At 43.8% G+C, this 20,075-nt stretch overlaps 1 protein-coding gene across 3 annotated transcripts in view; it reads left to right on the forward strand.

The window, feature by feature from the left end:
• ptprk (protein tyrosine phosphatase receptor type K) overlaps positions 1–20,075 on the forward strand; it is a 553,573-nt gene that overhangs the window by 464,920 nt on the left and 68,578 nt on the right. For all 3 annotated transcript variants that reach the window (XM_068025166.1, XM_068025170.1, XM_068025171.1), the window contains exon 14: positions 6,142–6,326. In XM_068025166.1, the coding sequence (XP_067881267.1) occupies positions 6,142–6,326 (185 nt within the window). The remainder of the gene's footprint in view (positions 1–6,141; positions 6,327–20,075) is intronic.

The raw sequence follows: 20,075 nt of genomic DNA on the forward strand, positions 1-20,075 counted from the left end.
AGAGCACAGCAGACCACCAGGATACACGAGACCCTCTCTGGGGCATACTGCAGGGCTCCACCAGATCGATCCAGGCACAGGAATCTCATCTTCAGTAGCCCATGACCTGCTTGGGTGGAGCCAAGGCAATTATTGTACTGCTTCTTCGCTGCATTGCAAGCATTCCTCACAGGTGCAAGTAGCCATGTCTTCAATGGATACCCTCTTGTCCTCAAGAATCCATCCCTGAAGGTGAGCTGGGGGCCTGAAAAACTGTGGCACCTGGGACTGTTGAAGTATGCAGGCTGCTTCCCAGGAAACGGGCATGCACCTGCAGGAAATGCTTTTGGTGGTCGCAGACCAGTTGAACATTGGAATGGAAGCACTCCCTGTTAATGAAGGCAGCTGGCTGTTCCGTTGGAGCCTTGACGGCTGTATGTATGCAGTCTGTCACACCTTGCACCTGGGGGGATCCAGTGATGGCCCTCTTGACCTGATTTGTCAGGGTTGGTCTGGTATCGCACTTAGTCGCCTGCCCTCCTGAACAGGGAATTGGTCACCCACATCCTTGATGCAGCGGTGGGCTGCTGCTGCTGGGAGACCCCACACATGTCCCCGGTGGATCCATGGAAAGATCCAGATGCATAAAGGTTTAGTGCCACAGTGAACTTCGGATCCACTGTCATGGGGTGACCCCTAAATCCCATAGGTTGCAACTTGTCCTGCAGCAGAGCACTTAAGTCGGTGACAGCCTCCCTGAATAGCCGTAGTCCTCGTTCATGATGGCGCTCAGATATTTAGACATATCTGATCCGAGTCCAGTACACACTCTGGCGTACGTGGGCATTTCTTGGCCTGGCCGGCTGCTGTCACTCTGATCGTGGAGCTTCATAGCCAGACGCAGCAGCCTCTTGGCCCTCCCTCACTCAGAGGTGCCGCATCACGCCACAGGGACTAAAAACATCGGGTGGATGAGACCCATGCCAGGTGATCTGTGGGCCTGCAAATCACTGTCAATGCAGAGATGACTTGTGTTGGCAGCTGAGCTTCTGACAGTTCTCTCGACAGAGTCACTGAGGGACCTCAGAGCCCAAACCTGCTGATGGCCCACCCTCTATTCCAGCAGTGTGACCGAACAGCCACATCACACAGCTGTTTGATAACCCAATGCACTGAATCCTTGCAGCGCCCTCCACCCCAACACCTACACTAAACCCTTGCAGAAACCCCGATTCCTCCCCTTGCGGGAGCCCCTGAGACTCCAAGCCCCCTTGCAGAGACCCTGTACCCCTTGCAGAGCCCATACCAACACAGTCCGACAATGGCCTCTGAACCCCCCCGCCCCCCCGCAATGCATCAGTCTTCAGGACTGCTTCCCTGTCGCAGCAATATGGCCTCTCACCTCGGTGCCACCAGGTTTTAACAGTCGTTAACCCGAAGGCACAGGAGTGCCACCCGCCATTCACAAAATCGAGAGCCTGTCATTAAATTGTAGTTAATTATATTTAAATGAGCAGTTCAGCAATTTAAAACAGCTCCCCGTCGCATTGGGGCATCAGTGCTGCCATGGTGCTTTCCTGCCGCTGACAAAATCAGGAACCGAGGTCACGACGTCGGATTTCTGGACTGTAGCCTCCGATTCAATTCTTCGTGACCCACACCAGCAAACCCACCTTAAACAGTGGCATTAAATTGTGCCCAGAGTGTGCAGTGCCTAACATAATGGTAATCTGTTTGGATTTCTGGTTTCAGGTCGTGAACATTGGCTTGAAATTGTCCAGGCTTTGGGCCGTCCTTTTTCAGAAGCTTACCCCCATTATCCAAACATTGCTGCAGCCAAAAACAGTAGCCAGGAAAGCTACAACCCTAATTTGCATCATTACTCCACTGTGGAAGAAAACTAGTTATCTTCCAGATGGCCTTCCGTTGGCACCGTGGGCCGACTTGGATTTTCCCATTTGAGCGGGGCTGGATGCAAAGTCTTAAGGCCTGCTTCTGGGCTCCCTTCCAAATGACATCTACCTGGTAGTCCAAAAGGAAAATGAGCTTGGAGGCCTGGTCCAGGTGCACTCTCACCACTCTTTGACTGCAATAGGATCTTTGTGGCTGTGAAAAACAATACAATTATCAAATAACTTTATAAAGATATTATATGCTGTAATCCATGACCCTTATCAACAAGCATGAAATAGTTTTAATTCAAGGTTATTGAAAGGTGGAAGAGTGCAAAGTGGTCCTAAGCTGTTAAGTTTGAATTTTTATGGCATACAGAAAGTTATCTTTCTTGTGATAGCTAATAGCAGCCTCCAGCTGGGAGAAGTAAAGAACAGTTACAGTGACTCACATTCACAGTAGATGTGAGGCAATGTAACAGTGGTTTGTGTGCTGCTGTCGCAGTGCAATTGACTTTTGTTGTCATTTTGTTTTAGCTTCTTGTACTCATACTTTGTAATTCTCAGCCTTCAAACAACATACAAATGGACAAAAGCAACATACTGCAGATGCTGGATATCTGAAATAAAAACAGAAAATACTAGAAATTCTCAACAGGGCAGGCACCTTATGTGGTGAGAGAAATAACGTTTCAGGTCATTGGCCTTTTTGGCAGAATGTTCTGAGGAAAGGTCAACAACCTGGAACGTTAACTCTGTTTCTCTATCCACAGATGCTGCCTGAATTACTAAGTATTTCCAGCATTTTTGTTTTAATGTGCAGATGGAGGCAGTTGCACAACTATAAGTAGTTTTGGTAGCACCAAGTAAACTGATATCTGCTGCTTCAAATCAAATGCAGAAAATTTCTTTAGCCACATCATTATTCTTATCCCTCTTGACCTCAGCTTACTCGTTGTTCTTGGATGATGCAGCTGCTCAAGAAATGACAGCACAGGCGCAGCAGCATTGATGGGCAGTGTGGTGATTCGAATGTCCATTCATCCAGTTTTATATCGGACAGTCAGGTTTTCAGCTGGTCTGTCCCTTGCGCTGACAGGGACCTGTGCTCACCCTTTCCCGGCCCAGGGTAAAGAGTGCTTTGAGTCCCTCGTCACTTGAAATAGTGAGTTCCCTGAGGCGACATTAAGAGAGTGAACTGGGTCAGACATCCTGGGATTGCGACTGCCAGTGTTATGTGAGCCTGTGAATGATCCAGCCAAACAACAGGATCACTCACAAATGCATTCCTTTCTTCCCTGAAATTAAAGAAAAAATATCTTTTATACAGGATTTTACAGCCAATAAACTTAATTGCATTGAAGCACTTGCCAATAACCCATGGGAATTTTTTTTTTTTTAAAACACGGCTGTACTAACGAAGTCCCACGTTTCAGGTTTGCAGCATTTGACTGCATTTAGAATAAAATAAATAATATTCTGAATAAAATGATACTGGGAACTTAGCAACTACGCCGTGCCTCCATGGGGATGTCCAGTCCCCTCAAGCCCCCCACAAAAAACCCCAAAAATAGAAAATCTAAATACTCAACAACTGATCTATACCTGAACACTACAATCTTCTGAAACTTTAAAGGGGCCGTTTATTTATCATTAGTCACTGGTTGGATTAATTTTTTTTTAAAATTTAAATACCCAGGCTTGTATCAATCACATGACTGGCCTGCTTCTAATCCCCTATTTATAATTGGGAGAGAGCGCTGAGTAACTAGGGAGGCCATTCATTGTCTGGTATTCCTGAGCTCTGTCAGTGGCCATCCTACTGGTGACTATTGATGTTTATTTACTGTGTTGGGGATTTAATCAAAGAAAAATGAAAATGTAAAGAATTTGCTTCATGAGGAAGCAAGCCATGCATATAATTAAAGATATGGTAATTCAGTGTGCACATTAGCAATGTTCTACTGTATAAAATCATAAACACTGGCAATCTTGGCTTGTGAAGTTCATTCAAAATAAATAACTGGACAAAAATGTGCAGAGCTCTTGTCACCAATTATTTGGGCTCATCATACATGTGGAAAATCTGTGTGATAACAAAGTACCTGATCAGCTCTGTAAACATGTTAATTTTACAAGTCCCATTCCATTAATGTTGAAATAGACATTTAAACGCATGAAATGTAACATACATGTAAGTCATCTTTGCTGACCTATTTTCTTTTACAAGGTTGAGGGGAAGAGAAGGGTGAAATCTTTCTGTGCTTTTTAGCATAGCTCATTTTCTGACAAAATTTTCCACTCCATAAATCTAGTTAGAAACAAATACAGCAGAGTTCATTTGTACTTTTCCTCTGCTGAACACCAACTTTTTTTTTGGCATACTTCAAAATACATGGTAGTAATATGATTATATAGCAATAGTGCCAAGCTTTTTAAAAACAAATACAACCGTGTGATTGATTGTAATGTATTGTTCATCGACTCGATGGGCTGAATGGTTTCCTTCTATGGCATTCTGACCTTGACTCTATTTTGGTTATTCATAACTTGTTGAATTGGCCAGAAAAATCATTTTTCTCATAATCCTTACTTGAATAATTACTTGGAAATGGATAATACTTTTGCCAAACTATCTCAGATTTGATGCTTAATATTTTGGAAATTGTTTTGCACTTCCATATAATATGCATGGTTATATGGTGTTGCATACAGGCAGTCTCTGTTATTGAGTGTGGCAAAATGTGTTAATTATTTTTATTTATTTCACTACACATTGGCCTTTTCTGAATGTTATCACATTGCAGTTGCATAATGCACATTGTCTGCTGGTCTCCCACAATGCAAAAAAAAAACTAGGAGTATATTTAAACAACAGATATTAAAGGAAATAGGATTCAACAGAGTTTAGTGACAAGATCCCAATCCTGTTAGATGATGATTAAAAATGCTTGCATTGTTGCAGTGCAATGCCCCCTGATCTCCTTGATTATGTTCGAGGGTAATCGTGTATTTCAGTCCTGGGGATACATTATTCTTTGTTTATCACATGGCATTTCATTATGAAACTAACCACTGAACAAAACAAATCTAGCCTGTTAAATTGGTTTTGGATTCAGTCCTAGAAGAAAGTTTAAATGAGTCAGACAGTAAAAATATGGTGCGTATTAAATTGCACGTCTTGATTGGTTAAAATTATAAGAATACCAATTTATGTATTTATGTATTTAAATTTTTGAAATATATATGTCAACCATAATGTATGATTTTGTTTTTTGCTGCCCTATTCCACAAAGTGCCCATTGCTGGTGAGTATTGTATTTTTCAAAACAGCACAGTTATAGGTGATACAGGATGTGTAGAAACTGTGTGATAGTGTCAAGTGTTTGTTTGTCAATGATTCTGCCTTTATATCAGACATGGGGTTTGTGAACTTATGACTACTTGGACATGTGATTATTGAAGTGCAAATGATGTGCACCTGCTGTTTGAACTGATCCTTGCCTTTCACTCATCAATCTACTCCCCTTTTTCCCGGAAATGCTGCACTACTCCACTGCTGCAGTGTCCTGTCTATTCTTGAGTGCTCAGCAGATAAACGTGCAAGCACAGCATTTGAAGAGAACTGGTTGGAATAATCAACTAGATTGGTATTCAGATACTGGTTATAGGAAAAAAAAAGTTTTGCATTCTGCTGCTACAACATTTGATTGTTAGCAATATTATGATACTGGATGCATTTCACGATAAATGGATGTAAGCAACATTTAAACATTTTTTTCAAATGGTCATATGCATGTCCTTGTAGGCATGCCAGGTGTATGATTATGTTGAACCATAAGCTTACTTTTTAAACAATGAATGTTGAGTGAAACATGCCTAACAGAGAATTATGAAAACTTTTATATTAATTCTCGCTTTAGTCCTGAAGCCAAGAGTAATGAATTCTAAGTGGTAGTATCTGAACAGAAAAAATATCATGCATGCATATGTTAGAGCAAGGCCTATGGAATACAACTCATTTTGGCATTTGTACCTGTGGGATTCGACCCCTTCCATTAAGGGGTCCAGATTCATTTGTTCAGCCATGGTTAGGAAGTTGGGTTCTGGATTCATTTGAATTGTTTTGCTTCTGTAAGATTGTGTCTTTCAATCATACAACAAAAGAACATCTCTAAAATTGCACATAATTTAACTCCAGTATTGGATCTTATATCAGACAATACATGAAGAAGTTGCACATCTAATAAATTACTCTCTTCTCCCCTAGATGAAAACCACACTGTGTCAGCAGAGTCGAGCAGGTTATTGGATGTTCCCCAGTATCACTGTGACCCCACGGAGTCTCCATACCAGACTGGCCAACTCCATCCTGCTATTCGTGTTGCAGACCTATTGCAGCATATCAACTTGATGAAAACATCAGAGGGCTATGGTTTCAAAGAGGAATATGAGGTAAAAATATTGTAAAAGGCTCATTAACTATATAGTGAGATCATGGGCAACTTAAAGTTGAGCTTTCTCATATAAAATTGGACACTAATGTATCCGGCTTCAGTAGAAATATAGAGCTTACTAGTCATAGAGTCATAATGGCACAGAAGGAGGCCATTCAGCCCATTGAGTCCATGCCAGCTATCTGTAGAGCAATACAATCAGTCTCATCTCCAGCTCTATCCCTGCAGCCCTGTACTATTTCCCTCATTTGCCCATCCAATTTCCTTCTGAAATCATTCATTATCTCAGCTGCCACTCCGTGGGCAGTGAACTCCAGGTCATTACCACTCGCTGCATAAAAAAGTTCTTCCTCACAGACCCCCGCATCTCTGCCCAGAACCTTAAATCTCTGTCCCCTCATCCTTGTACCAGCAGCCAATGGACCTGCTTTTCTTTACCTACCTTATCCAAACCTGTCATAATCTTGTACAACTCTATCAAATCTCCCCTCAATCTCCTTTGCTCCAAGGAGAACAACCTCAGCTTCTCCAACCTAACCTTGTAGCTAAAATTCCTCATCCCTGAAACCTTTCTGATAAATCTCCACTGCACTCTGTCAAGTACGCTTACATCCTTCATAAAGTGTGCTGCCCAGGACTGGCACAATACTCCAGTTGTGGCCTAGCTAGAGCTTTATAAAGGTGCAGCATAACTTCCCTGCTTTTGTACTCTTTACCTCTATGAAGCCCAAAATCCCATATGCTTTCCTAGCTGCTACTCTCAATATTTCCTGCCACCTTCAAAGATCTATGCACATGAAGCCCCACGTTCCTTTGACCCTGAACACTCTTTAGAACTATACCATTTAGTCTATATTGCCTCTCCCAATCCCTTTTGCCAAAATGCATCATTTCACATTTCTCTGAATTAAATTCCATCTACCACTTGTCTGCCCAATCTGCTAGCCTATCTATGTCCTGTTGTAGTCGATTGGTATCCTCCTCACTGTCTACCACACCTCCAAGTTTGGTATCATGGGTAAATTTCAAAATTTTACTCTGTAGGCCATTATTCAAGTCATTTATATCTATCAGTAAAGTGGTCCTAGCACTGAACCGTGGGGAAAACCCTCTTCAATTTAGAAGTTGTACTTTAGACTGTTCCTTGCACTTTTCCATTGCTAATCAAACCTTATATGATGATCACTCTTGCCTAAATGTTCCCCCACAGACCCTTGGCCCACCTCACTCCCTAGCAATGCCACCTTCCTAGTTGGGTTGGGTTAAGCACCTGGCCCTCACCATTTTTAAGCCACATTTCCATTATTACTACTACATTATATCCCATACGGTTATTTATGCTTGTAGCTCACCAACCTTATTCACCACACTTTGTGTATTTAATTACATGCATTCTAAACCTATCTTCGTATTCCTCATAGTCCTTCTTAGTCCACTGCTATCTAATATGGAACTGCATCCTTCTCTAGTACTATCCAACACACTCACTCAATGCACCTTATTCTTTTCTGCTTCTATATGCTAGATCCCATCCCCCTCTCTTCCTATTTCTACTCTCGCTAACGTGTGGTCCTAGGAGTAATCCAGCGATATTGCCTTTGAGATCCTACTTTATAACTTCCTCCCTAAGTCCTGAAAGTCTGACTCTGAGGACCTCAATACCAGCCCTCCCTATGTTATTGGTACCAGTGTGTACCACAGCTTCTGGCTCACTCCCTTCCCCCTGCAGAATATTCAGCACCATATCAGTGATGTCATTCATCCTGGCACCAGGGAGGCAACACAATGCGGAATCACATTGATGGTTACAGAAATGCCTGCCTGTCCCCCTAATTATGAAATCTCCTAGAACAATTGTATTTCTGCGCTTTACTGTTCTTCCCACTGTGCAGTCCCTTGCCCATTGGTGCCATGTTCTGGACTACACTCCTTCAAGGTGCCTTCACTCCCCGCAATCTCCAATGCTGAATACCAGTTTGAATGTGGCACACATGCTGAAGACTCCTGCACTTCTTACTCTTCTGGTTGGCCACCCATCTACTGTCCTGAACACATTGTGTCTGTGGGGTGGCCACCTCCGGAACATTCAATCCAGGAAACTCTGAGCCTCCCTGACACTCCACAGTGACTCCAGCTACCCCTCTAGCTCGGAAATCCTGAGCTCGAGCTCAAGCCGCTGGAGACACGTCCTAAACATGTAGTCCCCTAAGACACCTGAAGTATCCTGACATTCCCACATGGCACAGGAATTGCAAGCAATCGGTCTCAGCTGCTCATCCATGATCCTGAAAAAAATCTCTATTCCCTTTTTAGTACCTTGTTTCTATTAATTTTAACCAATTCTTGTAGTCTAGCTCTGAGCTAATACTTATTATTAATTCACTTACTGTTATACTTACCCATTTAAAATTTTAATTTCCCAGCTCCTAATTTAAACCAATGTGCTACTTGAGAGAGGGGAAAAAAAAAGAAATACAGCACAGTGGCGCAGTGGTTAGCACCGCAGCCTCACAGCTCCAGCGACCCGGGTTCAATTCTGGGTACTGCCTGTGTGGAGTTTGCAAGTTCTCCCTGTGACCGCGTGGGTTTTCGCCGGGTGCTCCGGTTTCCTCCCACAGCCAAAAACTTGCAGGTTGATAGGTAAATTGGCCATTATAAATTGCCCTTAGTATTGGTAGGGGAATTTGTGGGGATGTGGTAGGAATATGGGATTAATGTAGGATTAGTATAAATAGGTGGTTGATGGTCGGCACAGACTCGGTGGGCCGAAGGGCCTGTTTCAGTGCTGTATCTCTAAATAAAAAAATTTTAAAAAAAAATAACCAATCGCTTACCGGCTTTCCGGTGATGTCACTTTTATTCCTCGACCCAATCTGTCTACTGACAACCAAGCTCTATTTACCCCCTTTGTGCTGGTGGGTGGGATTGGGGGGAGGCGGTGCACATTACAATTTTTGTCTTGCAAAGGGGGCCAGTGAGACAATTCTGCTCTCGGTCCCCCCTGCTCCCTGTCGTCTCTCTCCCCTCCCCCGCCCCGCTCCTTCTCATCCCACCTGGCTCCCTCTCATCCACCTTCTGAAGGGCAGTTAGTGTTGGGCAATAAGTGCTGGCCTAGCCAGCAATGCCCACATCCCACGAACAAATTAAAAAGAAGTTGCAAGTTGAAGGCGGTTTGACATAGATGAACAAATAAATAGGATAAGTATCGGAACCAGAATTGACAGAAAATCACTGGTGGTGTGCCAGTTAGAACTTACAGGCATCAGTGGATTATTCTATCTAAGTTAGTTGTTCCTTGCACGTGTTCTCATTAGTTAGATTCTCAATTGTTACACTGACATGCATTATCAAGCCAGCTAAATTTAATTTGAACTTAATACAGTAAAACTGATTGATGTTTCACCTGAACATACAGAACATCTGCTAATAGACGGTGCATCAGGGTTATGACTCATTTAGCAACAAATTACCAGAGAAACAATATTATGCAATTATATTCTTTTGCACCAGGGAGTTTGGGAATCATGCATTCATTAGAAGTGAAATCAAATGTGTTGAGAATGGATTCTAGTATTGCTATTGCAGATAAACAGTTATTTTTCCTGGAAAAGCAATGTGTTCTTTAGAGAGAGCACTTGGCATTTGTATGGATTGTGCTGTGCCACTTTTTAATGTTCTTTTTGTTAAATTACTCTTTAATTGTAAGGTTTTTGTCATCTCAACATGTCAAAATCTTAGGGTAATACTACTTTAAACAATGTGATATAGTGCTAAGCCAGTGGTGTGGTTTAACTGGTAACGTTTCCTGTAGAAATTTGTTATTTCTGACCAACTTCCTGTTTGCATTTTACGGTAAGCTGAAAAAAAAGAGACAAAAGCCACATGTATTGCCTCATATTTATTGCAGTTTATTGGGTTTTACACATATCAAACATGTAATATATAGTAAACTGACTTTTATATAATTTACTGTTCCAAATAATCTGGTAATATTTCACAAAACTTATGGTCTATAAATCTTGCAACATACAGCACCTCAAAGTAAACATGGAAGCATAGAAAACTTATGGTACTGAAGGAGGCCATTTGGCCCATTGTGCCTGTGCCAGCCGAGAAAGAGCAATCCAGCCTAATCCCGCTTTCCAGCTGTTGGTCCATATTCCTGTAGGTTACAGCACATCAAGTGTATATCCTAGTAATGCACAAAGGTGCACCACATATAATTGGTTCTTTTTTCATACATAATTATTTAGAAAATTTATGTTGCATTGTTTGACCCGAGCTAACCACAGACTAACTGCCCTTCACCTCCCTGACGTCTGGGGCGGTGGACCTGAAAGGAATAGGGCTGAAAACCGATAAATAAAGAGCGGGGCTCGAGGCCCTTCGCCGACCTGATGTCCAGGGCAGCGGAGGAACTGAAAGGAACAGGGCTGAAAACCTATAAATAAAGAGCGGTGCTTAAGGCCCTTCACCTACCTGACATCCGGGGCAGCGGCGGACTCTCTGTCTGTTCCTGAGTGTGTTCTGTTTGGATTTAGTAAACAAAAAGAATAGTGACATCATTGAAATTCTGGGCGCTGATTGGTCGGTGGGCGGCACCTGTTATTGCCTGAGGATATCTGTGATTGATTGGAGTTAAAAAAAAAGAGGTTCCTTTTAAATTAAAGCCCTAGGATAGCTACCTGTAAATTTTTAGTATTTTCGTTGGCTGGGGGCGCTGGTAGGTGCTCTTTGCTCTTTTTCTTTCTCAGCCTGAAAGGTACAAGGGATAAAAGTTGATTGTAAATATCTGCTAAGTTATTACACTAGCAAGTTTTTTTTTCTCATTGTAAAAGTAAGTAATGGCGGGACAGCTTGGCCAAGTGGAATGTACGTCCTGTGCAATGTGAACATGTCTGCAGAAATTGTCTCCGGTTGCAGAAGCTTGAGCTTCGGGTTTTGGAGCTCAAGCGGCGGCTGGAGTCATTGTGGCGCATCCGCGAGGTGGAGGACTACGTGGATGGCACATTTCAGGAGGTAGTCAAGCCGGTGCCTAGGCGAGCACAGTCGGGGGGTGACTTGGTGGATGCCGGATGGACAAAGAAGTCAGGGCAGGTAGTGCAGGAATCCCCAGAGGACATCCCACTTTCCAACCGGTGTTCAGTTCTGAGTACCAATGAGGGAGAGGGTTCCTCTGGAGAATGCACCGAGAGTCATGACCGGAATGTCATGGCTGACTCAGCTGTGCTGGGATGGAGAAAAAGGGACAAGAGGGACAAATAGTGGTAGGGGATTCTATGGTTAGACGAACGGATAAGCGTTTCTGTGGTCTCAGACGTGATTCCAGGATGGTATGTTGCCTCCCTGGTGCAAGGGTCTTCGATATCACCGAGCGGCTACAAAGTATTCTGAAGGGTGAGGGTGCACAGCCGGAGGTCGTGGTCCACGTTGGTACCAATGACATAAGTAGAAAGAGGGATGAGGTCCTGCAAAAAGAATTTAGGGAGCTAGGCAGTATATAAAAAGTAGGACCTCAAAGATTGTAATCTCTGGGTTTCTCCCAGTGCCATGGGCTAGTGAGTATATAAATAAGAGGTTAGAGAACATGAATGCATGTTTGGGGAGATGGTGCAGGAGGGAGGGCTTTAGATTCTTGGATCACTGGGCCTATTTCTGGCGAAGGTGGGATCTGTATAAGATGGACGGGACCAGCGTCCTTGCTGGGAGGTTTGCTAGTGCTGTTGGTGGGGGTTTAAACTAATTTGGCAGGGGGATGGGATGCAGAGTGGAAGCACAGTAGGGGGTGATGTACAATCAAATATAAATGTGAAGCTAAGTCAGTCTGGAGAACAGAGTAAATGTAGATCTGTGAAGGCTCAGGCAAATAATGCAAGGCTGGATTGTATCTATTTTAATGCAAGGAGTCTTACCAGAAAGGCAGATGAATTGAGGGCGTTGATTAACACATGGGAATATGATATTATTGCTATTACTGAGACATGGTTGAGGGAAGGGCAGGACTGGCAGCTTAATATCCCAGGGTATAGAATCTTGAGACGTGATAGGGGAGGGGGTAAAAGAGGAGGTGGCATTGCACTGTTGATTAAAGAGACAATTACTGCAGTAAGGAGGGATGATATGTTAGAAAGTTCCTCGAATGAGGCCATATGGGTAGAACTTAAAAACAAAAAGGGGGCTATTACTTGGCTGGGAGTGTACTACAGGCATCCAAACAGCCAGGCAGTGGTAGAGGAGCAGATATGTAGGCAAATCTCAGAGAGGTGCAATAATAATAGGGTAATAATAGTAGGGGATTTCAACTTCCCCTATATTAGAGGGGATAGTATTAGTGCAAAAAGCTTAAAGGAGGCGAAATTCTTCAAGTGCATTCAGGAGAGCTTTTTGAGCCAGCACGTAGAGAGTCCTACAAGAGGAGGAGCAGTACTGGACTGAATCCTAGGGAATGAAGCATTTCGGCGATAGTGACCATAACTCTGTAAGATTTAAGATTGTTATGGAAAAGGATATAGAGGGTCTGGAAATAAGAGTACTGAATTGGTGGAAGGCAGATTTCAATATGAAAACAGGATCTGGCCAAAGTGAACTGGGAGCAGCTTCTTATAGGAAAGTCTACATCAGACCAGTGGGAGTCATTTAGAAGGGAAATTGTGAGGGTTCAGGTGCAACATGTTCCTGTAAAGGTGAAGAGTAGGACCAACAGGTCAAGGGATGTAGAGAATTGGATAAGGAAAAAAAAGGAGGCTTATGGCAGATTCAGAGTGCTGAAAACAGCGGAGGCCCGAGAGGAGTATAGAAAGTGTAGTGGAGTACTTAAAAAAAAAAGTAATTAGGAGAGCGAAGAGGGGGCATGAAAAATCACTGGCAGACAAGATAAAGGAAAATCCCAAGGCATTTTATAAGTATGTTAGGGGCCAAAGATTTCTAAATTCACTTGTAACAGCCCTTCAAAACACTCCCACAGGGGATGCTGAGACCAAGTGGGCCCACATCAGAGACGCCATCTATGAGTCAGCTTTGACCACCTACAGCAAACGTGCGAAGAGGAATGCAGACTGGTTTCAATCTCATATTGAAGAGCTGGAACCTGTCAGAACCACAAGAAAGCCCCCAGAGAGTTAACATCCGTAGCACTTAAAACAGCCAGAAGCACTGCACAAAGAACAGCCAGGCGCTGCGCACATGACTACTGGCAACACCTATGCAGTCATATTCAGCTGGCCTCTGACACCGGAAGCATCAGAGGAATGTATGATGGCATTAAGAGAGCTTTTGGGCCAACCATCAAGAAGATCGCCCCCCTCAAATCCAAATCAGGCGACAAAATCACTGACCAACACAAGCAAATGGACCGCTGGGTTGAGCACTACCTAGAACTGTACTCCAGGGAGAATGTTGTCACTGAGACCGCCCTCAATGCAGCCCAGCCTCTACCAGTCATGGATGAGCTGGACGTACAGCCAACAAAATCGGAACTCAGTGATGCCATTGATTCTCTAGCCAGCAGAAAAGCCCCTGGGAAGGACAGCATTACCCCTGAAATGATCAAGAGTGCCAAGCCTGCTATACTCTCAGCACTACATGAACTGCTATACATGTGCTGGGACGAGGGAGCAGTACTTCAGGACATGCGCGATGCCAATATCATCACCCTCTATAAAAACAAAGGTGACCGCGGTGACTGCAACAACTACCGTGGAATCTCCCTGCTCAGCATAGTGGGGAAAGTCTTTGCTCGAGTCGCTCTGAACAGGCTCCAGAAGCTGGCCGAGCGCATCTACCCTGAGGCACAGTGTGGCTTTCGTGCAGAGAGATCGACCGTTGACATGCTGTTCTCCCTTCGTCAGATACAGGAGAAATGCCGTGAACAACAGATGCCCCTCTACATTGCTTTCATTGATCTCACCAAAGCCTTTGACCTCGTCAGCAGACGTGGTCTCTTCAGACTACTAGAAAAGATTGGATGCCCACCAAAGCTACTGAGTATCATCACCTCATTCCATGACAATATGAAAGGCACAACTCAACATGGCTGGCAGATAGCCATAAAGGTAGGGCTAAAGTGTGGCGAGTCAAAGAGACTTAGCAGTTGGCAGGACAAAAGACAGAAGCGCAAGGGGAGAGCCAACTGTGTAACAGCCCCGACAAACAAATTTTTCTGCAGCACCTGTGGAAGAGCCTGTCACTCTAGAATTGGCCTTTATAGCCACTCCAGGCGCTGCTCCACACACCACTGACCACCTCCAGGCACTGACCCATTGTCTCTCGAGATAAGGAGGCCAAAGAAGAAGAAAGAAGAAGAAAAGGGGCAAGAAGATAACCAGGGAAAAATTGGGGCCCATTAGGGATCAAAGAGGCAATCTGTGTGTGGAGCCGGAGGACATAGGTGAGGTTTTGAATGATTATTTTTCATCTGTATTCACTATGGAGGGGGACGATGTAGGTGTAGTAATCAGGGAAGGGGATTGTGATATACTTGATCAAATGAGCATTGAAAAGGAGAAGGTATTAGCTGTATTAGCAGGCTTGAAGGTGGATAAATCCCCAGGCCCAGATGATATGTATCCCAGGCTGCTATGTGAGGCAAGGCAGGAGATAAGTGGGGGCTCTGACACAAATTTTCAGATCCTCTCTGGCCACAGGAGAGGTACCAGAGGACTGGAGGACAGCGAATGTGATACTAGTTTTTAAGAAGGGTAGCAGGGATAAACCAGGTAATTATAGGCCAGTGAGTCTAACATCAGTGGTAGGGAAATTATTGGAAAAAATCTGAGACACAGGATTAATCTCCACTTGGAGAGGCAGGGATTAATCAGGGATAGTCAGCATGGCTTTGTCAGGGGGAGATCGTGTCTAATAAATTTGATTGAATTTTTCGAGGAGGTGACGAGAGGTGTAGATGAGGGTAAAGCAGTTGATGTAGTCTACATGGACTTCAGTAAGGCTTTTGATAAGGTCCTGCATGGGAGATTGGTTAAGAAAGTTAAGGCCCATGGGATTCAGGGTAATTTGGCAAATTGGATTCAAAATTGGCTTAGTTGCAGGAGGCAGAGAGTGTTGGTAGAGGGTTGTTTCTGCGAGTGAAAGCCTATGACCAGTGGTGTACTGCAGGGATTTGTGCTGGGACCCTTACTGTTTGTAGTGTACATTAATGATTTAGATGTGAATATAGGAGGTATGATCAGTAAGTTCGCAGACGACACGAAAATTGGTGGTGTAAATAGTGAGGAGGAAAGCCTTAGACTACAGAACGATATAGATGGGCAGAGCAGTGGCAAATGGAGTTTAATACTGAGAAATGTGAGGTGATGCACTTTGGGAGGTCTATCAAGGCAAAGGAATATACAATGGATGACAGGACCCGAGGGAGTACAGAGGGACCTTGGGGTGCTTGTCCATAGATCACTGAAGGCAGCAGCACAGGTAGATAATGTGGTTAGAAAGGCATATGGGATACTTGCCTTTATTAGCCGAGGCATAGAATATAAGAACAGGGAGGTAATGATGGAGCTGTATAAAATGCTGGTTTCGGCCACAGTTGGAGTACTGTGTACAGTTCTGGTCGCCACACTATAGGAAGGATGTGATTGCAATGGAGAGGGTGCAGAGGAGATTCACCAGGATGTTGCCTGGCCTGGAGCATTTCAGTTATGAAGGCAGACTAGATAGGCTAGCGTTGTATTCCTTGGAGCGGAGTAGGCTGAGGGGGGACCTGATTGAGGTATACAAAATTATGAGGGGCATTGATAGGTTGGATAGGAAGAAACTTTTTCCCTTAGAGGAGAGGTCAATAACTAGGGGGCATGGATTTAAGGTAACGGGCAAGTGGTTTAGAGGGGAGTTGAGGAGGAATTTTTTCACCCAGAGGGTGGTTGGAATCTGGAACACACTGCCTGAAGGGGTGGTAGAGGCAGGAACACTCACGACATTCATGAAATATTTAGATGAGCACTTGAAACGCCATAACATACAAGGCTACGGGCCAAGTGCGGGGAAGTGGGATTAGTTAGGATGGGTGCTTGATGGTCGGCGCAGGCGCGTTGGGCCAAAGGGTCTGTTTCTGTGCTGTAAAACTCTATGACTCTATGACTAATTTTCTTGTCTGTTAGCAACACCATATTGGCATGAGGGCAAACATTTAAAGATGAACAGAGTGCTTCCCATTGCTGTAATCCTGTCATTCTTTAGGGAATAAATATTCTAGCCAGATGGATTGTTGTCATTTAAAATTTAGTATCACAAAATCTCATCAGTTCCCACAGAAATCCTGTTGTGTAAGATTTCTGGCTCAAGACCTGCATAGTCAATGTCATATATTTGTGGCTAATTTGCAATTTAGTACCTGGGCGATAACTGGCAAAAAAACATCACCGGGCCATCCTAGAAGTAGCCTGATTTTTATTGCGTTGACATCAATGAAACAATAATCAGACACATGATCCACTTCAGGTTACTGCCCAGGCAGCGAAATTGAAAATTGCACTCAGTGCATGCAAACAGTTAGTTTTAATATTTAAATCGGTGTCTATTACCTGGAAATCTGACACTGTTCGATATCCTGTCATTTACAACTTAATCCTGCTGTACGTCAGCACATCCATCAGGACTAAGTGCGCTAAGAATCTTCATTTCGTAACAAAGGCTTTCCTTTTTTTACTTGTTTTACATCAGTGGCTTTTAACTACTGTTTTGTTATTTCTTTGTCCAATATTTTTTCTTGTAAGTTTGGAAGGGAGTGACAAGGCGCCCAACTTCAAGCTACACTTCTGTCTTGGCTGGTAGAAAATCTAAAATGGATGATAAAGTTGCTTTCAAAACATATCTCGAACCTGACTTAAAAATTGACTTATGCCCGAACACCCTGGTCCAATTAAAATTCCCCCTTTCACCTGAAAGTGACCGTTGGTCTAAACTCAATGTGCCTGCCTGTATATAGGTATAAAATTATATCATAAAAGCAGTTTTTGATTAATGTAGAGCCATTGATAATCTCAGGCCAACCCAAGCCCTTCACAACCTTTGAAGTACTTTTGAAGTGTAGTCACTGTTCTAATGTAGGAAACGTGACAACCAAATTGCACACAGTAAGATAACCAGCAATGAGTTAAGATGAGATAATGGCCAGATAATGAGCTTTATTGATGAGGAATAACTGATGGCTAGGACCTGGGGAGAGCTCCCCAGTTGTTCTTCGAATGGTCCAATGGGATCTTTTATATCCACCGGAGAGGGCAGATGGAGTCTCTGTTGAATGCTTCATCCGAAAGATGGCACCTCTGTCAGTGCAGCTGTCCCCTAGTGCTACTCTGAAATGTCATCCTAGACGATGTGCTGACATGAACCCACACCTTCTGGCTCAGTGTCAAGAGTGTTTCCAGTGAGCCAAGGTGCAAGCCATTCGCATTGACTTTTGCTAACCTGTCAAAAAGACAAAGGTATGAGATAAACAGTTGGTTTCAAAATTCCACTTTTTTTCTGAAAACTGAAACAATGGGCTGAATCTTCAAAAAATGGCGACACATCTGTGCCGGCCACATGTCACAGAGCCGTCGCAATCTTCTGTGCAGCAGCTCATTTAAATAGCTGGGCAGGACCACCCCTGCTCCCAATATCATGGAGGGGGCTGGCTGTCCATCCCCTGCAATGGCGTCGGCTTCCTGTGCACAGGCACTGAGGCCATTTTTAAAAGGCCTTGAGCCCTACTGTTAAATTTAAATATTTAAAGCACAAGTAAATAAAAATAAAGATGTTTCTTCTGCCCCTCTCCCACCCCCCAATAACAATTAAATTAATTACTTGTCCTCTCACTCCCAAAACACTTAGCTTGTCCACCTGACATTCCCCCCCCCCCCCCACCAAAGTGTATAAACTTTAACCTCAAACCCTTCCCACCATCCCCTACACCAATGATGTTACTTTGACCCCATTCCCCCCCACCCCACTGCACTGAGAAACTTACCTCCTCCCCCTTCCCCAATAGTGTGGCATCTCATTTCCCCGGACGGGGATCTGAAGGCGTGGGCGTGCCGGCCACCGAGTCAAAGGTTGGAGAGGAACTCAGGCGGGGAGATGAGTATAGTTAATGCATTCATTTTTATTTATTTAAATATGCAAATAGGGGTCCTGTTGCCAAGCAGCAGGGTGGGGACCATCACGAGGCCTCTCCGCCACTGGCAATATTGGGCCAGGCCCTCCTGGCATCGGGGTGTATGGCAGTCCTCTCCCGAGGCATCTTCAGCGCCACCCCCCGCACCACCACGGACCCCGATGCCTGGGGGAGAATTAACTCCAACCCAATATTACAGCTCCCTCTCGCTCTGCTGATCCCAAAGTTTTTAGAACACAAATCTAAGGCTACAACAGATGTTTAATCAGAATGTTATAATTTTGTCTATACAAACCCCTTTTTAAATTATTTTTTTAAAAATCTAAATGAATGATTTTCTTCAAACTGTTTTGCACAAAAGCTGTTGTATGATAATGAAAAATATTGCTTCAGTACAGCTGACTGAACATTACTGATACATATTGGGAAATCAAACAGTGACATGTCCTCAGACTGCACTATCTAAATTCATAGCTTTGGACAAAAATATCAAGACCAGCCCAGGCTTGTAAGAGAGGCTAGGCTTTCAAGTAAAAACTATATGGAGAGCCAAAATGACATCAAAAAGCAATTCAGTGAAGACATGAAAAGACTGGCTAGTCCATTGAGCATCTCCCATACAACTCTTTTGTAATTAAACATCAGGGACTTCCAGTGATCTCAACCACCAGCAATATCGTAATCTCCTGGGACAGGGAAGAACAAAAGCTCTGGCCAATTCCAGGAAAAAGAATTTAGTAGGTAAATGTAACTCTGTTATAGTGAAATACACAATCCATTTTGAAATTTTTATTTCAGTTAAACCCTATTTTGGCCAATAAAAATTTCAGTTGCTGAGAAAAAATGTGATAGATGGAAAAATGCTTCTGAAAGCATTTTGAACTATTTGTGGTGAACCCTGTGGTCAGACTGTGCAACCAGAGGGCCAAGTTTATGTAGCCAAAGACCATTATTATATAAAAGAACTACTAATGGATGAACTTGACACATAAAGTATGACAGTAGAAGATCAAATTGTGCAGACAGGAAGTACATGTGAAAGTATGATATTTAATAATGTGCATATATGTGTCTGTATGTATTTATGATATAAAAGTTTTTTGAATAGCGCTTAAAGCACTCCTTATGGATGTACAAATAAACTCTTGTTTTGGGGGCAGGAATACTGCGGGCTGAATTTTATTGGGGTGCCACCGTCTGTGGCGGCGCCCTTTGAACTCAGCAGCGTGCCCACATTCACCGGCTGCTGCCGAGCCCCACGATATTAATTGTGGCGGCTCATTAGAATCACAGCGCCAAGCCACCCTCCCCATATTACGTGGGGAGAGGCGGGACATTCGGCGCAGTGAAAGAGTTTTGACAGTTGTGCAGCAAGTTCTGGGGCCCTATTTTAAGTGCCCCAGCACCTGCTTCCTGACAGCTGTCAAAGAAATACTTACCTGACTGCTGAAGAGTGGGGCTGCTGTCAATCAGGCAGCAAAGCAATAAGTCCTGCAGAAATCCAACAGGTCAGGCAGCATCTGTGGAGAGAGAAGCAGAGTTAACTTGTCCAAGTTCACAGACCTGAAAGTTAACTCTGCTTCTTTCTCCACAAATGCTGCCTGACCTATTGAGTGACCCCAGCACTTTCCGCTTTGCCGC

The sequence above is a fragment of the Heterodontus francisci genome, chromosome 3 (assembly GCF_036365525.1).
Source record: "Heterodontus francisci isolate sHetFra1 chromosome 3, sHetFra1.hap1, whole genome shotgun sequence".
NCBI lineage: Eukaryota > Metazoa > Chordata > Chondrichthyes > Heterodontiformes > Heterodontidae > Heterodontus > Heterodontus francisci.